The sequence below is a fragment of the Narcine bancroftii genome, chromosome 3, assembly GCF_036971445.1.
Source record: "Narcine bancroftii isolate sNarBan1 chromosome 3, sNarBan1.hap1, whole genome shotgun sequence".
Lineage (NCBI taxonomy): Eukaryota > Metazoa > Chordata > Chondrichthyes > Torpediniformes > Narcinidae > Narcine > Narcine bancroftii.
The window spans coordinates 78319429-78341614 of NC_091471.1; the positions used below are offsets into that span (position 1 = coordinate 78319429).

General features: G+C 42.0%; 1 protein-coding gene across 1 annotated transcript in view; it reads left to right on the top strand.

Moving 5' to 3' along the window:
* The window catches only part of itga1 (integrin, alpha 1), a 285994-nt gene that overhangs the window by 234806 nt on the left and 29002 nt on the right, over positions 1-22186 (top strand). Inside the window, exons 21-24 of the mRNA XM_069924322.1 lie at positions 5426-5561; positions 10876-10956; positions 14657-14733; positions 16388-16477. Of these exons, the coding sequence (XP_069780423.1) occupies positions 5426-5561; positions 10876-10956; positions 14657-14733; positions 16388-16477 (384 nt within the window). The remainder of the gene's footprint in view (positions 1-5425; positions 5562-10875; positions 10957-14656; positions 14734-16387; positions 16478-22186) is intronic.

The window sequence follows — 22186 nt, forward strand, 5'->3', positions numbered from 1 at the left end:
TTGTTGTTTGGGAATGCAATGGGGCAGGTGACGGAGGTAAGCATTGGAAAGAACTTCAGATCCAGTGATCATGAGTCCATTAGCTTTAGCTTAATGATGGAAAGGGATAGGTCGGGTCCAAGGTTGAAGGTCTTCGAGTGGGGGAAGGCCAAATTTGGAGAAATGAGAAGGGATTTGCAGAGAGTTATGTGGGCTGATCTTTTTGCTGGAAAGGATGTAGAGGAAATTTGGGGGGCATTTAGAGGTGAGATTTTGAGAGTAAAGGATCTTTGTTTCAGTCAGGCTGAAGGGGAAGACTAAAGGTTCGAGGGAGCTGTGGTTTTCTGGTGAAATTAAGAAGTTGGTTCAGGACAAGAGGGAGGCCTATACCAAATATAAAACACAAGGGCTTGAGGAGATGTATGGTCGTTACTTAGATTGCAAGAAGAACCTTAAGAGGGAAATTATAAAGGCAGAAAGAAGGTATGAGGAGTCCATAGCTAATAAGGCGAAGGTGAATCCTAAGGATTTTTACAGATATGTGAACACTAAAAGGAGGGTTAAGGATAGAATAGGTCCACTGGATGATGGGACCGGTGAACTATGTCAGGAACCGTATGAGATGGGAGAAATATTGAACAATTTTTTCTCATACGTATTCACGAGGGAAAGGGACATTGGGCTATATGAGATAAGAGAGGCAAAGGGCTTAGTTATGGAAAGGATAGGGATTAGTAAAGCGAGAGTTTTGTAGCTTCTAGGGTCAATAAAGGTGGATAAATCTCCTGGTCCTGATGGGATTTTTCCCAGGACTTTAAGGGAGGTCAGGGAACAAATAGCAGGGGCACTGACAGTGATTTTTCAAAGATCACTGGAGGAGGGGGTAGTACCACAGGATTGGAGGGTTGCAAATGTTGTTCAATTGTTCAAAAAAGGCAGTAGGTGTAGGCCAAGTAATTATTGGCCAGTAAGTTTGACTTCGGTGGTGTGGAAGGTTATGGAGGGTATTCTTTGAGATAGTATATACACACATCTGGATAGGCAAGGATTGATTAGGGGCATCCAGCATGGGTTTGTAAAAGGAAAGTCATGTTTGATGAACCTTGTTGAGTTTTTTGAGGAAGTGACAGGAAAGGTGGATGAAGGTAGAGTGGTTGATGTGATCTATTTGGATTTTAGTAAGGCTTTTGATAAGGTTCCACACGGAAGGTTAATAAGGAACGTTCATTCACTAGGAATTAGTAGAGAGATTGTGACATGGGTTCAGAGGTGGCTGGGAGATTAGACAGCAGAGAGTCATGGTGGACAACTATGTCAGGTTGGAAGCCTGTGACAAGCAGGGTGACTCAGGAATCGATGCTGGGTCCCTTGTTTATCATTTATATTAATGATTTAGAGGAGGGTGTGGTTAACTGGGTAAGCAAATATGTGGATGATACAAAAGTAGGGGGAGTGGTGGATAGTGAGGTAGATTTCCTTTGATTACAGAAGGATTTGGTTTGTTTGGAAGTGTGGGCTGAAAGATGGCAGATAGAATTCAATGTAGACAAGTGTGAGGTGTTGCATTTCAGTAATAATAACCAGAATAGGACATATACAGTTAAGTTGAGGGCATTGAGGCACGCAGAGGAGCAAAGAGACCTGGGGGCTATGGTTCAGAGTTCACTGAAGGTGGATTCCTATGTAGACAGGGTGGTTAAGAAGGCATATGGTATGCTGGCCTTCATAAATCATAGTATAGAGAATAGGAGCTGGGAGGTGATGCTGCAGCTGTTTAAGGCATTGGTGAGGCCAGGTTTGGAGTACTGTGCGCAGTTCTGGTCTCTAAATTATAGAAAGGATATAGATAAGGTGGAGAGGGTGCAGAGAAGGTTTACAAGGATGTTGCCTGGCTTACAGCATCTGGATTACAGGGAGAGATTAAGGAGACTGGGATTTATTCATTGGAACATAGATGACTGAGATGGGACTTGATAGAGGTATTTAAAATTATGAAAGGAATAGATAGACTAGACATAAACAGACTCATTCCCCTGAGCGCAGGGGAGGTTGGAACAAGAGGCCATGAGTTAAGGGTAAGGGGGCAACACTTTAGGAGAAATATTAGAGGTGTTTTTTTCACTCAGCAAGTGGTGGCAGAATGGAATGATCTTCTGAATTAGATAGTTGCGGCAGGGTCCCTTCTGTCATTTAAGAAAAGGTTGGATGTGTACAAGGAGGAGAGGGGGTTGGAGGGTTATTGGCAGAGAGCGGGAGGTTTGAGCTAGAGGAGTTGTTGTAGTGAACCGGTGCAGATTTGAAAGGCCGACGTGGCCTGTTTCCACTCTGGATCGGTGGACTCTCTTCCACAGAAGGTGGGACCTATTTTGACAGGACGGTTTGCATCTGAACTGCAGGGGGAAGGTTTGCTAGTGGTGCTCCGATGGGTTTAACTAGATATGCAGGGTGGTGGGAATGAGAGTGCCAGAACAGATAGAGGAGTGTAGGAGGGAAAATATTATATGAAAATTGCAGGCACCATTAAAAGTCAACAGGTTATACATGATGGAAATATTCTCAGGTGTATCTACTTCAATGCAAGGAGCATTGTAGGAAAGACAGACAAGCTTAGAGCATGGATTGGTATGTTGAATTATGGCCATTAGTGAAACTTGGTTGCAGGAAAGGCAGGACTGATAGCTCAATGTTCCAGGCTTCTGTTGTTTTAGATACAATAGAACGGGGGTGGGAGAGGTGGCGGATAAAAGGGGAAGGATTGGCATTGCTCATCAGGGAAAATATCACAGCTATGTTCAGGCAGGTCAGACCAGAGGATTTGTCTAAAGAGGTGTTATCAGTAGAGTTGAGGAACAAAAAAGGTATGACCACACTCATGGGGTTGATTACCCAATAGTCAATAAGAATTAGAGGAGAAAATCTGTAGAGAGATAACAGACAGCTGCAGGAAACACAAGGTTATGATAGTCGGAGATTTTAATTTTCCACATATTGACTGGGACTCCCATAAGAGTTGGATGGCTTGGAATTTGTCAAATATGTTCAGAGAAGTTTTCTAAATCAATGTTTAGAGGTACAAACTAGAGAGAATGCAATACTGTATCTCCTACTAGGGAACAAGACAGGACAAGTGATAGAAGTATGTGTACGGGAACATTTTGGGTCCAGTGATCATAATGCCATTAGTTTCAAGTTAATTATGGAAATAGGTTTGAGCCTCAGGTTGAGATTCTAAATTGGAGAAGGGCCAACTTTGAGGAAATGAGAAAAGATCTAGAATGCGTAGATTAGAATAAGTTGCTTTTGGGAAATGATGTGTGAGGTAAGTCAAAAGTTAAATTTTGAGATTATAGAGTTTGTATATTCCTGTCAGGATCAAAGACAAGGTTAGCAGACATAGGGTACCTTGATTTTCAAGGGACATTGGAGATCTAGTTCAGAGGAAGAGAGAGGTGTATAATAGGTATAGGAAACATGGAACAAATGAGGTACTTGAGGAATATAAAAAATTCAAGGAAAACCTCAAAGAAATCAAGAAAGATTAAAAATAAAAGACAATGTAAAGAAAAATCCCAAGAGTTTCTATAGATATATTAAGAGCAAAAGGATAGTAGGGATAAAATTGTAATCAAAAGAGATGGGTAAGATCTCAAATAGTTTATTTCATCGCTATTCACTCAGGAAAGGGGCACAGATTTGTGAGAAGTAAAGAAAACAAGCTGTGAGGTCATGGAAGCTGTACAGATTGAAGAGGAGGAGGTGATTGCTGTCTTAAAGCCAATCCCAGGCCAGACAAGATATTCCCTTGGACCTTGAGAACATCTAGTGTAGAAATTGCAGGGGCTCTGACAGAAATATTTAAAATGTCATTAGCTGCACGTGTGTTGCCAGAAAATTGGAAAGTAGCTCATCTTGTTATTTTAAGAAAGTCTCCAAAATAACCCTGGAAATTGTAGGCCAGAGAGCCTGACATCAGTAATAGGTAAGTGTTCTAAGAGGTCGATATACAATTATTTGGATAGCCAGAAACTGATTAGGGATAGTCAACATGACTTGTCTGTAGTAGTTCATGTTTAACCAATCTAATAGAGCTTTTCGAGGAAGATACCAGGAAAGTTGAAGGCAAGGTCGTGGATGCTGTCTTCATGGAATTTGGTAAGGCCTTTGACAAGGTCCCACATGGGAGGTTAATTAGGACTGTTCAGATGCTAGGTACTCATAGTGAAGTAGTGAACTGGATTCAACATTAGCTAGATAGGATAAGCCAGGGAGTATTGGTGAATGATTGCTTCTCAGACTGGAGACCTCTGACTAATAGTGTATCTCAGGGATCAGTGCAGGGACCATTGTTGTTTGTCATCTATATCAATGATCTGGGTGATAATGTAGTAAATTGGATCAGCATATTTGCAGATAATTCTAAGTTTGGAGGTGTTGTGGACAACGAAAAAAGTTTTCAGAACTTGCAGAGAGATCTGGGCCAGCTGGTAAAATGGGCTGTAAAATGGTAGATGGAATTTAATGCAGACAAAGGTGTTGCATTTTGAAAGGACAAACCAAGAAAGGACTTGCACAGTAAATGGTAAAGCACTGAGGATTATGGAAGAACAGAGGAATCTGGTAATACAGATTGCATAATTTCCTGAAAGTGGCATCACAGGTGGATAGGGTTGGAAAGAGAGATTTTGGCATATTGGTCTTCATAAATCAAAGAATTGAATCTAGGAATTAGGATCTTATGTAAAGTTGTACAAGACATTGGTGAGGCCAAATTTTGAGTATTGTGCACAGTTTTGGACACATAACTACAAGTAAATCAATAAGATAGAGAGTAGAGAGAAGATTTACTAGGGTGTGGCCTGGACTTCAGGAACTGAGTTTTTAAAAAAGGTTAAACAGGTTAGAACTTTATTCTGTGGTGCACAGAAGAATGGGGGGGGGGGGGGGGGCAGTTGATAGATGTATTTAAAATTATGAGGGGCAAGAACATAATAAATATTGATAGGCTTTTTACCATGAGATTCAAACCAGAGGACATGGGCTTAAGAGTGAAAGGGGAAAAGTTTAGGGGGAACATGAGGGTGAACTTCTTCACACAGAGTGGTGGGAATGTAGAACAAGCTGCCAGCTGAAGTTGTGAATGTTACCTCAATTTCAACATTTAAGAAGAATTTAGGCAGTTACATGGATGGGATAGGTTCAGAGGGCTTTGAATTGGGTGCAGTTCAGAGGGACTAGGCAAAATAAATGGTTCAGCACTGACTAGAAGGTCCAAAGAGATCTGGTTCTGTGCTGTAACGTTCAATGTTTCTAACCATGATTTCTTCCCTAACATACATAATAGATCTGTTATTATTTTCAAATGCATTGTCTTAACCTTATTTTCAATTTCACAGTTAAAAATAATTGTTCCTGCACCGAAATACTAATCACATTTTCATGCTTCTAGCAAAGACCCTTACATCGTGCAAGTCAATCAGAAAAAAATAAATCTGCTGATTAAATTATTAAATCAAAAGGAAAATGCCTACAATTCAAGAATAGCAGTGACCTTTTCTAAGAATATCTATTTTGCTGGAGTTGAGGTAAGGAACAAACAATGATTAAATGTTGAGTCTTAAAGACACTACTTGCAGGTTTATTGATTAAGAGTAACAGTGTTCTATTATCAACTGTAACCAAATACAGTGCGCACCATAATGTTTGGGACTTATTTTCCCCTGTGCACCGGAATTTTAAATTTATAATCAAACAGTTTGCATGTGATTAAGGTGTACATGCCAGATTTTATTCATGATTATTTGTATACATTTTGGTTTGACCATGTAGAAATTGCAGCACTTCTTACACATAGTCCCCTTATTTCAGGTCACCATAATATATAGGACATGGCAATGGCATGTATTAAAGTAGTCATTTTTTAATACTTTGTCTAATATCCCTTACATGCAATGACTGCTTGCTCTGTGATTCATAGACCTCACCAGGTGCTGAGTATCTTCTCTGGTGATGCTCTACTAGGACTCTAATATTTTTGGGCTTGTCCCCAAGTTTTCTCTTCATCAAATGGAAGGCATGCTCAATTGGTTTTGAATGAGGTGAATGGCTTGGCAAATCCCCCTGCTCACTTCATCCCTCATCGCCTTCCCCTAGCTCTCTCTCTCTCTCCCATCTCCTTTCACACAAGCATGATAAATTCTACGTCATCCTTTATATCCAATTAACACCTTTTGTTGGTCTGGATTCCTCTCCCAGCCAGCATTGCCTGAATTCTGAGATTTCCTACTTCTTGCTTATTCCTTGAAGAAGGGCTCAGGCCAGAAACATCCGCAATATATCTTTGTCTCCTATGGATGTTGAACAGAGTAACTGATTTCCTCCAGCATTTTGGTGTGTTTTTACTAACCAACATGGCCTTTCAAGGAATTTTCCAGGTTTTAGCTTTGGAAAAAGTCCTTTGTTGCTTTCCCAGTATGTTTGGGATCATCGTCTTGCTTTAGGATGAAGCACCGTCCAATGAGTTCTCAGGTATTTGCTCAAACCCGAGCAGAAAAAATGTTTCTATACACCTCAGAATTCATTTTGCTACTGTTCTTAGCAGGTAGATCATCAATAAAGATAAATGTGGCAGCCATTCATATCCAGCCCATAAAACCCCGCCAACATGTTTCACAGATTAGCTGGCATACTTTGGATCTTGGGCAGTTTCTTCACACCTTCACACTTTGCTCTTGCCTTCTCTCTGATACGGGTTAATCTTGGTGTCATCTTTTTGCCAGCATACGGCAGGCACTTAAAAACCTTGGCAAACTGTAATATGGACATCCTGTTTCTGTGGCTAACTAGTGGTTTGGTAGCTTTTCTATTTCTGTTCATGAAATCTTCTTTAGACAGTAGTCATTGACACATCCACACCTGCCTCCACTGATCTTTCTGATCAGTTTCTGATCTTTTGTACAGGCACTTGGGGGTTTTTCTTCATCATGATGAGAATTCTTCTGTCATCAGCAGTGGAGATCTTCCTTGGCCAACCTGCCCCTTTGCGATTACTGAGCTCCCCAGTACACGCTTTCTTCTTAATGATTTTCCAAACAGTTATTGTGGTAATCCTAAGGTTTGGGTAATGTCTCTTCCTGTTTCATTCATGTTTTTCAGCCTCATTATGGCTTCTTTGACTTTCATTGGCACAACTCTGGTCCTCAGGTTGAAAAATCTCAACTATGGACTCTCAAGGTGTTCAAAAGCTTAGAAGCAAGCCTAGCTCTCTTATACCTGCACCGATGAAGCAACTAAACATACCTGAGTCATCACAAACACCTGTGAACCCAAATGTTCCAAACATTATGGTGCCCTGAAAGGGGGGACTATGGATAAAAAGTGCTGTATTTTCAATGCATCATTCACCCACCATGCACCACTGCCTTACTGCACTTCTAATGAACTGGTGGAAGGCAAGTGCTTATATTCATGTTAGGAAGAATATCAGGTTCGGTGGGTTCACAGAGAGATGAGTCTGGACACAAGTGTTACAATCGCACATAACTTTTAATTAACTCTCATGAGGTAAATGGGTGAACATTAAACGGCACTCTATTACAATTTAACTTAAGCAACTGTAACAGATTTCTTAAGGTGGTATATGGGTAGAAAGAAAAAGTTTGAAAATCACTATTTTAATTGTACCAAATTGACTCATTATGTGCACGGTTTCATAACTCCAAAGGAAATGGGCCAATGACAATTTTTCTCAAGCAAAATATGTCGGTAACAATTGGGTCTAGAACAGTGGTTCTCAACCTTCCCTTCCCATTCACATACCACCTTAAGCAATTACTTACTAATCGCAGAGCACCGATGACAAAGGGATTACTTACGTTGAGTGTTCATTGCATATTAAGTGCAAATGTTTCTTGCTGGTTACTGGAACAGTGCTAATGACTGGAATTGCAGTAGTCCATTTTGATTACTGTTTTGTAAATCCTCACATCGAGAAGAGGAACAGCTTGAAGGGTAATCTCCTATGAGGGAGAGCTCAAGAGATAGATTAGTCAGGGGCTACCTCTGGTCCAGATCAGAATGGCAGTGCATGGGAAGCATCCCCTGCAATGCTCTCTCCAGAAAGTATATATGTCTCTGTGAGTCACCAGCAAGGTGATGTCACCGAACTTCCTCTCATCCCTGCAAACATGAGCAGAAGCTCCCCACTCTCTGTACTCTGATCCCTCCAGGATGGTTATGGCTTCCCAGATGGTTTTACACGTTGCCAGTTCAATGAGGGGCAAGACCACCCCTCTAAGGTCAGGATGTGTGGTGATGACCAAATAGCCCATCAAAGCACCCTTCATGCTCCCTTGGAAGTGGAGCTTTCAGGCAACCCCAGTAGATACCCACAATCAGTGCTCACTCCCTAACAACCCTTGACCCCATGCCAAAGGTGTGCCATTCTAGGAGGGCAGGGAACAATACCTGGACTGCAGTCGCCACCCATTCTCATATAGTGGTGGATCATCAAACCCCCACCCCCACCTCTCTTTCTGGTTCGGTCTTTCCCTGGATCAAGCTGTGAGCCAGACCAGCAAGCAGCTTGAAAATGCTTTTTTTCAATCAGCTTGGAAGCTGCCTCCATGACTTTCATTTCTTGGTTGTGTGATAGTACAGATTCTATCATCAATGTGTATACAGATGGTAGTGTAGGATGACTGTGATTGGCTGAGAGTGTAGCCACACCTACTGGCCGGTCTTAAAGGTTTGCTCCTAGTCAGACCAGGTCATTCTGGACTGGTCGACCTACTTGTGATATGCTCCAGTCTTTTAGTTAATAAAAGCCTTGGTTTGGATCAACAAGTCTTTGGTTCTTTCGACGCGCATTACAGGTTGATCACTCACATTTGGTTCACTTGCAGTGAACAGGGATCCTGTAGGGATTCTAACTCCCTATCTTTCAGTGTGCCCAGATTACTTAAATCAGTCGTGATACCCCACTGGCTCCACCACAACTCCACCCAGCCTCTGGAAATCCTAGTAACTCCAGGTGGGAGCCCACATGGTGCCCTATCTTCTCTCCATAAGGGTCTAACCCATCAACCAGCCATGCTGCCAAATGGTTGAACCCCTGATGGTCATTGGTCCACCCAAGGATTTTATAATCCAACTCCAGGTCCCTTCCCTATCTGTGGGTCATCTCCTTCTGTCCCATTGGTAAGCGCGCGCGCACGCGCACACACACACACACACACACACACACACACACACACACACACACACACACACACACACACACACACACACACACACACACACACACGTATCCAGCTGAAACTCTTTGAACCCTGCTGACAGTGCCAATTGTCATGTTTGGAAGACTATCAGGTTTGGTGCTTCATAGATAGATGAGTCTGGACAGAAGTGTTACAATCACAGGTAACTTTAATTAACACACAAGAGACAAAAGGGATACTTGATTACTATTTCACTTATGCAATGATATAGACATTCATCTCGGACCCAGGTTGCACTCTGAAAATAATGAACCTACACTCAACATGCTCAAACACTTGAGTACACACACACATGTAACAACAGGGATGTGGTTCGCTGCAAGAATTGATTATCGCAATACTACGGTTTAGCTTCAGTGTAGTGCACTACTTACCCACGACAGTTCCAGCGAAGTCCGAGTAGCAACCTGGCATGGAGCGATGTCCGGGACTTGGACCACGAGGTAGAGAGAAAAAAAATGTGCTATATATCAATGTTTTCTACCGTTCAGATCTGGGTCCCTCCCTAATAATGACCCTTGGTAATTTAAACGAGCCAACAGCAAGCTGTGCACTAAATGGTGGCCAGAGTCCAACCTTGACTGTGATTTCTGAATAAATTTCAGAGAGGGAGGTGTCTTGGGTAAACTTGTACCTCTCACTTTGTTCGTTTTAGATTGGTCACAGTGTTTGAACTACCGAAAGAATATAGACACACACACCGAGAGCAGTTCAGATTATACAAATGTTTATTACAAATTCAAAAGCTGATTTCACACTACAATATGCAAGCCCTTCCCAACTATACTTATCAACGCTTGGACTAGTCCCAACTGCCGAAGCAAGGCAACAACTGCACACTTGTAGTAGGTTGTCAGGACGGCGGTAGCAGCTTCTCCACCTCCCCTGACCGGGACGTTGGCTGGACTCCAGAAGTTCTTCTTCTTCTTGCTGAGAGATGTTGCCACCTCTCGGAGAGTCTCTCACTTCAGCAGCGGGACCATGGCTTATATTACCCAAAAACTGCTTACTCATAGCTTATCACTTTGAATAAATGGTTTATTTTGCATCAAGGCTAGGCCTCTGACAGTCTGTGACCAAAACATTGCGTCAAGGCTAGGCCTCTGACAGTCTGTGACCAAAACATTGCGTCAAGGCTAGGCCTCTGACAGTCTGTGACCAAAACAAGCAGGAAGATTAAATGTTCTCGGTACACAGATGACCTTTCGTCAGATAACAGCATCTCTGGCCCTTTGGTGGAATTTAGCTTATGTCTGCTGATTCTAAAACACAAGCAGGTTCTCAGCCTTGCAGAACCCAGAGCTGCAAGTTTAAAAAATACAGGTTAGAATCTTCCATTAAAGGAGGACACGTGACCACCCGCAATCCATACATTCCAGACGGGCAGGGAGGCCACATTTTCTCCATATACACCATGCAATATATAACACAGCCACAAACCTGGGAAAGATTAACCACACAACCTTCCCAGCTAAGGGCAATCCATAATACAGAAAATGCCTTAAGGGAGGGCAAAACAAACAGCAAATAAAGCCAACTATGTGGCCAGAGGAATGTTTGGTATCTCATAATAATTGGTACAATTATTCAATGTACCAATTAATTTTTTTTTGTCTTGTAGCAAAATGATGATTGTGTACCATTAGGACCAAACAATGTGACATGTAAAGTTGGATATCCATTTCTTACACCAGGAGCAGAGGTAAGAGTGTAGATTTGACGTCGAGAAATCAATCCAAAGGCATGCACAAAGATTTAAATCAGTAGCTTTTGGAGGGCATGTGTCAATAGGTGAATCAGTTCCTGTAACCTCAGCTTGGTCATATCAGTGTACGCCTGTAAGAGAGAAGAGGAAGTGTGCTCTGCCTGCTCCATTCTCCCTGCATTGTACACACCTCTGAATTCTTCTCTACAAAAGATGACAATTTGAATCATTATTCCAATTGGTTTGAATAGATAAAGAGCTGTCAATGAACTTGTGCTTTATTTATTGTTTTTCAGCATTTTCCACGATCCTAACTGTATGAATACTATTTTTGGCATGACATGTGGAGTAAACTTCTTATTCACTGAGAGAAAAAATAGATAGGAATTTGGACCATCCTCGTCTTTTAATTTGTGGATGGATGTACAGGGTCATATGAAGTAATTGTTTCATCATATAACATGGTTTATAAATTCAAGTGTGTCTGTTTGGTGCATTTACTAGACACAGTGATTGCCATTCTTTCTGTAACATATATTTTTCTCTCTTCTGATCCAGTATGGTGTAATGGAGTCTGCCTCCTGGTGTTGATTAATTATACACCAGGAAGGATTTCAAGCACTTGAGCCTAAACATTCATCTACACATTTCATGTTGTATGAAAGGGCCATTATTTGGTGCATTGAAAATTATTTTAGACATGGGAGAAGCAAAATTCAATACCGCTCAATGCTTCAGGTGCTACTGCTTCACTGCTGCCGACTTTCTATGAAGACGAAACTACAGTGAATTCAAATCCTGAGGCAAAAAATTGCCTTCAGATCAAACTGGAGGATGGAAGAGCAAGTGTCGAGGCGGCCATGGCAGTCTGTGAGGAGATATTTCTGAATATTGTTCTGGGAGGATATGCAGTGAGGTGACGATGAGGAAGTTTGCACATAGATCTTGGGTACAGGCTGGGGTGCAAAGCTGCCAGAGGATCACCAGAGCAGGTGCTTTAGCAACTCATTGGGCCACTATGGCACCTCATGGGCCCACTCAGCGCAATGGGCCCATGAGATGCCAATAACTGCCCCACCCTGCACAGTGCATACTGGCCAGTCATCCTCCTTCGTAGTCCTACAGTTTGTTGGCAATTATACAATGCTAAATACAACATGGCAGCCACCAAGGCCAGGACTTGTGAGACCTCCTTGTTGCTATTTCTGATGAGCTCCAACAGCTAAAAATTTAGCACTGCATCCCTGGGTACAGGTACATAGTTCCTTGAAAGGAAATATCATGGATATAGCAACATAAGGATGACATAATGTGACAGGGTATATAGACATGTGACAGGATATATAGAGGTGTTTGGGAGATAAATTGGGAAAGGTTTGTTAGAGCAGATCACATGCAAAAACTTTAAAACACAGCATTTTTGCAGGAGCTTTTACAAGAGTACTCAGACTCATGATGAACTTTTGTTTGTAAAAGGGCAACATATGTAACAACATGCAGGGCAGCCATGCCTGGAAAACAGAACTTGCTGTTTGGAAGGTCATGTGATCTTTGCAGGCAGAGAGCAGAGAAAAAAAGCAGGCTTTCCTCTCAGAGAGGAGGGGGTGAGAGAGAGGAGAGACACACACATCGATTCCAGAGGGACAAACTGGAAAGCTTTGGAAGATGGCCAAGTCAAAGGAGAGGACTGGCTTTCTGGTGTTTTTCCTTGGAATACAAGAAACAGAAAGGAACTGTGGTGACCTGGAACAAGAAAAACTCCCTCTCTGAAGACCAAGAAGAACCCTTCTGAGTGGTAACCATTTACCTGTTAAGCACCAAAGCCTGGTGAACTTTGTTAATATTAACTTCTGTGCACAGTACAAGAATTGCCTGCAACCAGTGAGATTGGACTGTGATCCAAAGAATTTTGCTGAACTGACACACACATTACACACATGTGCACTTAGAGTTAGAAGGGGGTTAAGTGAGTCGAGAGAGATAAGTTAAAGTTTGAATCTATTTTCATGTTCAAAGCAACTTTTGTTTAAGTAGCCTTTTGTCGTGGTGCATACCTATTTCTGCTGGGTTTTGGGGTCGTCGGGACTCGTAACAATAGATAGGGTGAAGAAGAAGGCATTGGCATGCTTGCTTTCTTCAGAAAGAACAGTGAGTACAGGAGTTGGGATGTTTGATAACTGTGTGTTGCATTAATGAGATGATGTATGTACAGTTCTGGTAACCCTGCAAAAAGGATATTAGTGAGCTGGAAAGTGTACAATAAAGATTCAACAGCATGTGACCAGAACTATAGTGTCTGTATTTGTTATAAGGAGAGACTGGATAAGCTAGCACATTTTCCCCTGAAGCCTAGAAAACTGATAGGTGACCTTATAGTGGTATAAAGACATGGAGGCCATAGGTACTCTTTTTTTTAACCCCTTGTGGGCATAGGTTTAAGGAGAGTGGGAGAGGTTTCAGAGACACCTGCAGGGCAACTTTTTCACTCAGAGGATGGAGATATCTGGAACGATCTGCCAGGGGAAGCTATAGAAGTGAGTACATTTTGACATGTAAAAGACAGTTGGACAACAACATGAATAGGGAGCTTTTACAAGTAAATGGAACGTTCAAGGAGACAACATGATTGGCCTGAACCAGTTGAGCCAAAAGCACTCAATTGCAATATTACTCTGTCCTTAGTTGGGCACAAGGAAGATGGATGTTTAAAGATAATTGTCTTGCTGTAGAAAATGAGGAGAGAATTCAAGAGAATTTGGCCTTGTGGGAGAGTTGCTCAGATAACATTGTTTTGTGGGTGGGGGGGGTTGTCTGGAGAAAAGGTACTGAGATTTCTACCTAGTTGGCTAAGTGGTTAAGGAGATCCAAAAGATCAAGACATGGAAAAGATGATGCATAGCACTTATGCTTTGTCGGTGGGGTTTCTGGATCAGTGCCTTGTGGGTGGTTGTGATATTGGAAGTGGGGACAGCCTACTGGGAGAGAATGGTGCTGGGAGATCGTGGAGGTCAAGAGTTAGCACTGTGAGTAGGGCGTGAAGAACAGCTGAAGTTATAACGTCATTGCATTATAGAGTTGAGTGGGGGAAAAAACACCCTGCCCCATCCTCCAACCCTGCCCCATCTGGTTCCATTCAGTCTCTCATAGTCTCCTCCCTGTCCTTGCCTTTTTATTTCTCTCCATCTCTACTGCTTTTAATTTCTAACTTTTCCAGTTCCAATAGGTCTTTGATCGAAAACTTTAATCCGGTTTCTCTCTCCATACATGCTGTCTGACTTGCTTAGTTCTTCCATAATTTTTTTGCTCCTCTTTCAGATTTTCAACATCTGAGTTATTTTGATCTATTTAATTTATAAATGAATGATAACTTTATCAAGCATCAGTTAATAAATTAATGTTTCTCTAAAACTAATGGGTGCCAGTTAGAATTAGGAAATTGGGGGAAAACATGAATGGTGATTGGAACTACTTCTTAAACAAAACAATGAAATTAATCAACACATCAACAGCAAGAGATTAACCAGAAGCCAAAACTTTAGTATGCTGAATTGTGAAGGAAAGGGGTTGTTAATAAATTATCTTGTAATTAATCAAAAGTTTCAGATTTTTGGAATTAATGCCCATTACATTGATTTTGATTGTATTTTAACTTTCTCTTAGAATTCTTTCGTAACACTTTTAATGATTTGTCCTTCAGATTTCCTTTAAAATGAAATTTGAATTCAATATCACTCATCTCCTTGGAGAAGTTTACATATACCTGGAGGCAACAAGGTAAAGAGAGCTTTACAATTTCAAAGTGACAAATTATAATTGATTGTTGCATTACTGCAACAAGGATTAAGTAAAACTGAGGTTAGAAATTTCCATGTTAAATCCACTAAATAAGTAACATTAATTTGGTGAGCTACCTGTTCAATAAATCAGGTGCAAGTGTTATGGATTCACCATGTCCATGCTGACCATTTTGCTACACAAACCCTGATTGCTTGTATTCGGACCATATGCTCTGTACCTTGTCTATTTAAGTTTCTATCGCTGTGGGTTTAATAAAATAAGGACTCTTGCAATGTAAAGATTCAAAATGTGGCACTCTGGGCTTCATAAAATAAAGATAGGAATTCATCCAATTCTGAAGAACTTGCAATAAGCCAAGCTACAGGCTGAAATTCAATTAATTAAATACATATTCTGTTTGGAAATAGTTTATTTTCTTTCAGTTTCAATAATGTTCTTTAAGGAAGGAAATCTACCTCCTCACCAAGATCATTAATGATTCCAGACCCACAATTGGGTTCACTTTTAACTGCTTAATCATCAGATCAGAGAAAACTAATCAAGGAAAGTTATTAAATGAGTATTTTGGCAGGGATGTACAAATCTGATTAATGAATCAGTAAGAGATAGTTGATAGATAAGCTTATAACAATCAAAATTGTCAGATTTCTGGAATTGAGTATAAACACTTGAATCTATAACTTTCTCGATTCCTCCTAATTTCAAACTTTAATTTGAACCCCAAGGTGAAACAATGGCAGCACTCTTGAACAGCTATCCACAAATAGAGATACAGGCCCACCTGTTCTTTAGAAATGGCTCACATTCAGGCTGCTTGTTGCTGTCCTGGGGCCCACTATAAACCCCTGTTATCCCTATGAACCCCCATACCATGAAAACAATTATATCATTGTGACATGGCTCAATCTAGATGGAACTCTTAGATGATGTGTAGAGGCTTCTGGTGAGGACTGGTGTTGGGGCAGCTGAGGCAAGTAAGCCACACAAAGGGCAGAGGCAGCAGTAGGACCAGTACTGTGAACATAGTCCATTTCTAAGGATTGGGCAGTGACTGCTCAATGTATTACCAGATTGCCTGGTTCATACCATCTCCCTTGCATGGTGACTGCTGTTAAGGTGTTACCATGGAGAAACCTCTCGACTGAAAAGAGCTATGCAGCCCGAAAGAGAGAGAAGTGCATCTTCCGTCACATCCAACAAGAGAGCTGAACTGCTTGCCCTAACCCACTCAATACCATCCATTACAGCAAGGCTTTGCTTATTATACCTCAGTGTAGATGGGATCATTTTAATAATTTAATTATTCCATTATTGAAGAAGTACCAGCAGCAGGCTGAACTCTGTCAGGATCTCAACACAGCAGTGTCAATCAGTGCTTGGGTTTGTCAGTAATCTGCCTCCCCCTCCCTCTCTCCCTCTCCCCATTCTGAAACTAAGTGTGGCATCAGTATACTTTCACATATATGGTCCCTCTTTCATTTTAACCAACCCTTTCCAAAAAAAATGTCACTCATCTTATTGTCTCATTTCCTATGGCATTGCTTGAAACAAGTGTTTGATTCTATACTGAAAGGTTTCTGCTGAGAAATGATTCCATGGAATATAACTTCTGGGGTTTTTTATGTTCCAGTGACAGTAGTGAACTAATTGAAACGTTGAGTGACAATGAACTTACCATCATCATTCCTGTATTTTATCAAGCTGGGCTACACTTTTTAAGGTAACCTTTTCTTATTGTTGAAATCAAGCATGATTTTATTACCCCTGTGTTGCTTGAGGTGACCTTAGTGTTAATACGCAGGAAAAGAAAAATTGGCATCACAGAAGCAACTGAGGCGGTTTTGCTAAATAGTCACTGCCTTTTGTGTGAATTCTGCTCCCTGCCAACAACGGGGCACCAACATTAGTATTTGGGTCTAGTGTTATATATTTAAAAGCGGGCTTACTTGTTTATTTCTAAAATTTAGCATTATGTGAAGCTCACATTATATGGTTGTATAGCATGAATTACAACATATATATGATGGATTGTATACTTGAGATGAATAGGCTAGATTGTTGGAGGAGATGTGCATTTCTTATTTGCTGTCGAGTTGCAGCTATTTAAATCTATTTAATCACAAAATACCCAGTAGAGTGAGACCATAAGATAGGAGCAGAAATAGACTATTTAGTCCACTGAGTCTGCCCCGTCATTCAATCATGAGCTGAAACATTTTACCCCTTAATCCTACTGCCTGGCCTTCTCTCCATTACCTTTGGTTCCCCGGTGAATCAAACATCTATCAATAGGCTCTTTCAGGTGGCCAGAATAACCCGATATTAAGCCGCATATTCTACCCCGATGCGACTGTCGGGGTACCCACCTGAAAGAGCCTGACGCGCCTCTGAGGCGCACTCACCAACCCTCCTCAGGGAGGAATAATCTGTATATCGGCGAAGTCCCCCAACACACCTGAATGTAACCGCTTGAAAGCGGTTGCTAAGGGGCGGGTTGAAGACACTATCAGCTGGTGACCCAACTCCCTGCTGCCTGACAGACCCCCGCCATGTGACCTGACAGACCCTCCCCGCTGCCCCTGCCCCGACATCCCTGCCAGCCGCCCCTGCCATGATGTACTGCCGACCTCCCCTCCCCAGTAAGGCAGGGTCTGTCAGGCAGCGGGGCAGGGGTGGCTGTCTGACAGCAGGAAGGGGGGGCTCCAGGCAGTGGGGCGGGGGTGGCCGGGAGTGGACATCGGGGCAGGGGCAGCCAGCGGGGGAACATCAGGGCAGGAGGGCTGCTGGGGGACGTCAGGGGATGGCTGGTGCGGGCTGTCACAGCCCAGCTGTCCACTCCTGTACCAGGGCTTCTCAAAATGCGGCATAGTAATGGCGGCCTTCCCTACCCATAAACCCCCACGTAGCTGGAACTGTGTGGGAAACACAGAGCAGTTCCACTTGTATGGGGGATTATGGGTAGGGAAGATGACCATCGCTATGCACCAGACACTGCATTTAATAGATAAGTGCCTTTTCCACCTTTTAATTTGTCCCCCATTCGTAGGGCCTACACCCCCAAATGGAGGCCAACTTAATGTCCAGCTCAAGGTGGCACTGGACAGAAGATAGAGGGCTCAAAAGCAGGACAGTCTGGCTTAAAACCAGACATCTGGCCACACTACCCAGCATCTACCCCCACCCCTGTCCAGCACCGGGATTCCATGCCTGGTGGTCACTGAAGGGATCAACAGTCTAAAAGCTTTGGGGACCCCTAGTATAGATGGAGTATTGTTGGGAACTGAGTACATGCCTTTGAGGAGTGCCAGTGTTGAGTGTGATTGTGAATAAGTTCATATCAACCTTCACTGATTGCTGTCTCTTGGACAAGATGTCATGGGGTTTTGAGACTCTGATTCCAATTGGGATTGTGGTTGCTGGGGACTATGGTAATAAAGGTATAACTTTAGTCTACAAACTGTATCCAGCATAGGTTTTCATGGTGTTCAGGTGTTCCAGGGCAGAGTGAAGAGCCAGGGAGGTAGCATCTGCCATGGATCTGTTTGGCTGGCAGCCAGATTGAAGTGAATCAAGATTGGCTGGTCGGCTAGAGTTAATGTGAGCCATGGTGAGCCTTTCAAGGCCCTGCATGATGGTGGATGTCAGAGCCCCGTTATTATGTTTTCCTTTGGTACTGATATGTTGGTGGCCTTCTTGAAGCAAGAGGGGCTATGGCCTGTTGTCAGGAGATATTAAAGCCATGCTGAGTGCCACTTAGCTATGATCAATGAGCTTGTTAATCTATATAAGTCTGGTAGGTTAAATACATGGGAAACTCTGTGTCACTCATCACTTGTCAGTGTACTCATAGGATCATTTGTCTCGTTATTGGCATGCGATTATGTTATTCTGAAAGCCTTGCCCACACTTCACTCCTCCATCAAACTACTATTCAGCTTCATGGGCAAGGATGTCACTGGAATTTCCATTAGAAAGGTATACAGAAGAGTCAGAGTTTATTTTAACAGATTGGCTTTTTGGAATCTGAAGACCAAAATAACACATACTAAGCCAAAATTGGTCAAAATGAGCACAATACCTTCAGAGTTAACAATGAAAAGGAAATCTATATAATTTGGTTGTTAAATAGAACATCTTAATCCCTATTTTTACCTCTTGACCTGTTTGTCTTCTTCAGATGCATCTGATTGTGAAATTGTGTTCTTCTCTATTTTTTGTCCTGGTAATTGTTACAGAAGTGTGAAATTGCAGTGTTAGAACATAGAACATTACAGCACATTACACATCCTTGGACATGATGCTGTGCCGACCTCCTGCCTCACACCTATAACCCTCTATTTTTCGTATAATCAAGTGCCTATTTAAGAGACTTTTAAATACGCCTATTATATTAGCTTCCACACCATCCCAGGAATGAATTCTAGCCACTCACTGCTCTCTGTGTGTTTTTAAAAAAAACATTTACTTCTGATACCAGAGGAAATCTGCTTAAGGTGAATGAAGGAAAGTTTAGAGGAGATTTCACCTTAAACAGATTTCCTCTGGTATTTGCTATCATAGCCCTGGACCACCCTATCTATGCCCCTCATGTTCAGAGTGATCTCAATGGATTAACATTTTAAAACAAACCAGGCTTAGAACTAAACCTAAATTCCTACCTTTTTTTGCACCAATGGGATACACCAAACCATGGTAACTTTGCAACCTTTCAAATGTCTGTAGCCCCAACTCCACATGATCCTTCATGGGTTAAGTTTAAACTGATTAGGTATTGTGCCATGTGGAGACACCAAGTCGAAATGAACATGAAGGAAAAATCAAATCAAATGTTTCCTTTTGGGCCACCCCTAATTTCTTGGAGCATTTGATTAAGTGTCATTTTCTTAGCTGTCTAGCTGCCCATTCACTCAGAAGAGGAATGCTGCATAGAGCTGGGGAAGTTTAGTCGATATCAGCTATGCGACATAAAATGTAATTGTGTTGAAATAATCTAAAATAGTAAAAACATATTTCAAAATCTCAACCAAGATTTAATGGATAGGTGATACAGAGGATTATGAGATATTATCTCAGCCATTGTTTTCTATTCAGTGAGAATAATGACGAAGATCCTGATTGAATATTAGTACTCTAGAAATCTGTCAAGCAATGTGTTCACCAACCATCAATTTTTTTTTTCCGGCTGAACAAGAGAAACCCCAAAATTACCACTCGCAGTTATTTCAGTCATTTATTTTTGTTTTTCTTCATACCTTTATTTACAAAGATCAAATAATGCAATTTAGAAGACTTTCACATTGTTGTTTTATATCATTTTGAAGAATTACTGCATGCAGAACCATTATAATTTTACATCATCGCATACAATTTCTTGTTGTTGTTGACCTAGGAAAGAGGAGCTGGCTACCCACTCATGATTATGATGGGCTTAGATAGAGTGGGCAGCCAGCTCCTCTTTCCTAGGTCAACAACAACAAGCACCAGAGGACATTTGTTTTAGATGAGTGTAAGAAAGATTAGGGGAAATGTCAGAGGTAGGTTTTTTTTACTGGGAGGGTGGTGGGTGCCATTGCTGAGATAATGGTGGAGGCTAGTACAATTGGGACATTCCAAAGCCTGTTGGATAGGCACATGGATGTAAAAAAATCAGAGGGCTTTAGGTGTGAGGTGGGGAAAAATTAGATTGTTGTTGAGTAGGTTTGCGTAGGTTGCCACAACAGCATGAGATGAAGGGCCTGTAATGTGCTATAATATTCCATGTTCTATAATTTGGATGCAAAAATATTTAATTATATTAAGCTAATGTTATTGGAGATTTTAATAAAATAGTTTGATAAAGATTTGTAAACCAAGCAGTGGTTTTTAATTTCTGAAAGTTAAAACATGACATTTATTTCTTTGGCTTGGCTTCACGGATGAAGATTTATGGAGGGGGTAAAAGTCCACGTCAGCTGCAGGCTCGTTTGTGGCTGACAAGTCCGATGCGGGACAGGCAGACACGGTTGCAGCGGCTGCAGGGGAAAATTGGTTGGTTGGGGTTGGGTGTTGGGTTTTTCCTCCTTTGCCTTTTGTCAGTGAGGTGGGCTCTGCGGTCTTCTTCAAAGGAGGTTGCTGCCCGCCAAACTGTGAGGCGCCAAGATGCACGGTTTGAGGCGATATCAGCCCACTGGCGGTGGTCAATGTGGCAGGCGCCAAGAGATTTCTTTAGGCAGTCCTTGTACCTTTTCTTTGGTGCACCTCTGTCACGGTGGCCAGTGGAGAGCTCGCCATATAACACGATCTTGGGAAGGCGATGGTCCTCCATTCTGGAGACGTGACCCACCCAGCGCAGCTGGATCTTCAGCAGCGTGGACTCGATGCTGTCGACCTCTGCCATCTCGAGTACATTTATTTAAGGCCTCAAGATGTGGCATTACACCAACAAATCCCAACCAACTCAAGTCAGGTATTTTTTCCAAGTATTGAAACCAGCTAACCGTTAACAATTTTTATTTTGTAATAATCAAAGAAACGACCAAATATCTGACCTTATTTAAAAAAAGTTTGTGGCAATGATTTTATTATATTTTTTAATTATTTTAAAATTATAAAAGCCTAAATTGTAACAACTTTTTCATTTTATGCTGACCAGTTCTCTCACCCCATTGTAACCTCAGATAACTTCACCCACTTATTTCCCCAAATGACATATCATACCCCCACCCATCTCTCTATCCCTCCCACCTTCAGGTCCTACAATGTCAGGGACCATTGTTCCCTCCTGGGTCTTGTCTGGTCTGAGGACTCTCACTACTCAATAATCCAGGAGCACCAAAGATTTTTGGCTGAACCTAGATTGCTGGAAGGGGATGTTGATTGCCAGAGTGGCACAGCTAGTGTAGCAGTTAGTGCCACGCCTTTATATCGCAAGTGATCAGGACCGAGGTTTCAATCCCATGCTGTCTGTAAGGAGTTTGTTTATTCTCTCAGTGTCTGTGTGGGTTTTCCCAGGGAGCTCCAGTTTCCTCCCACCGTTGAAAAATACAGGGTACTGTCTTGTTTGGAAGAGAATAAGCTTTGGTGGTTCACAAAGAGATGAGTCTGGACATAAGTGTTATAATCACGGATAGCTTTACTGGACAAACAGGGGAGAACGTCAATTGGTACTTGATTATTATATAACTTAAACAACAATACAGACATTCATATTGGACCAAGTTGGACTCCAATAACAGTGGCTGCCTACACACACACACACACACACACACACACACACACACACACACACACACACACACACACACACACACACACACACACACACACACACACACACACACAAGGGGCCAATGAAAGGAGTGAAAGGGGAGGGAGCAGCCAGCGAGGAGTGGCTCAGTAAGTGAGTGGAGCAGTGAAGGAGTGAGACTTCCTGGCTTTGGCTTATCAGGCT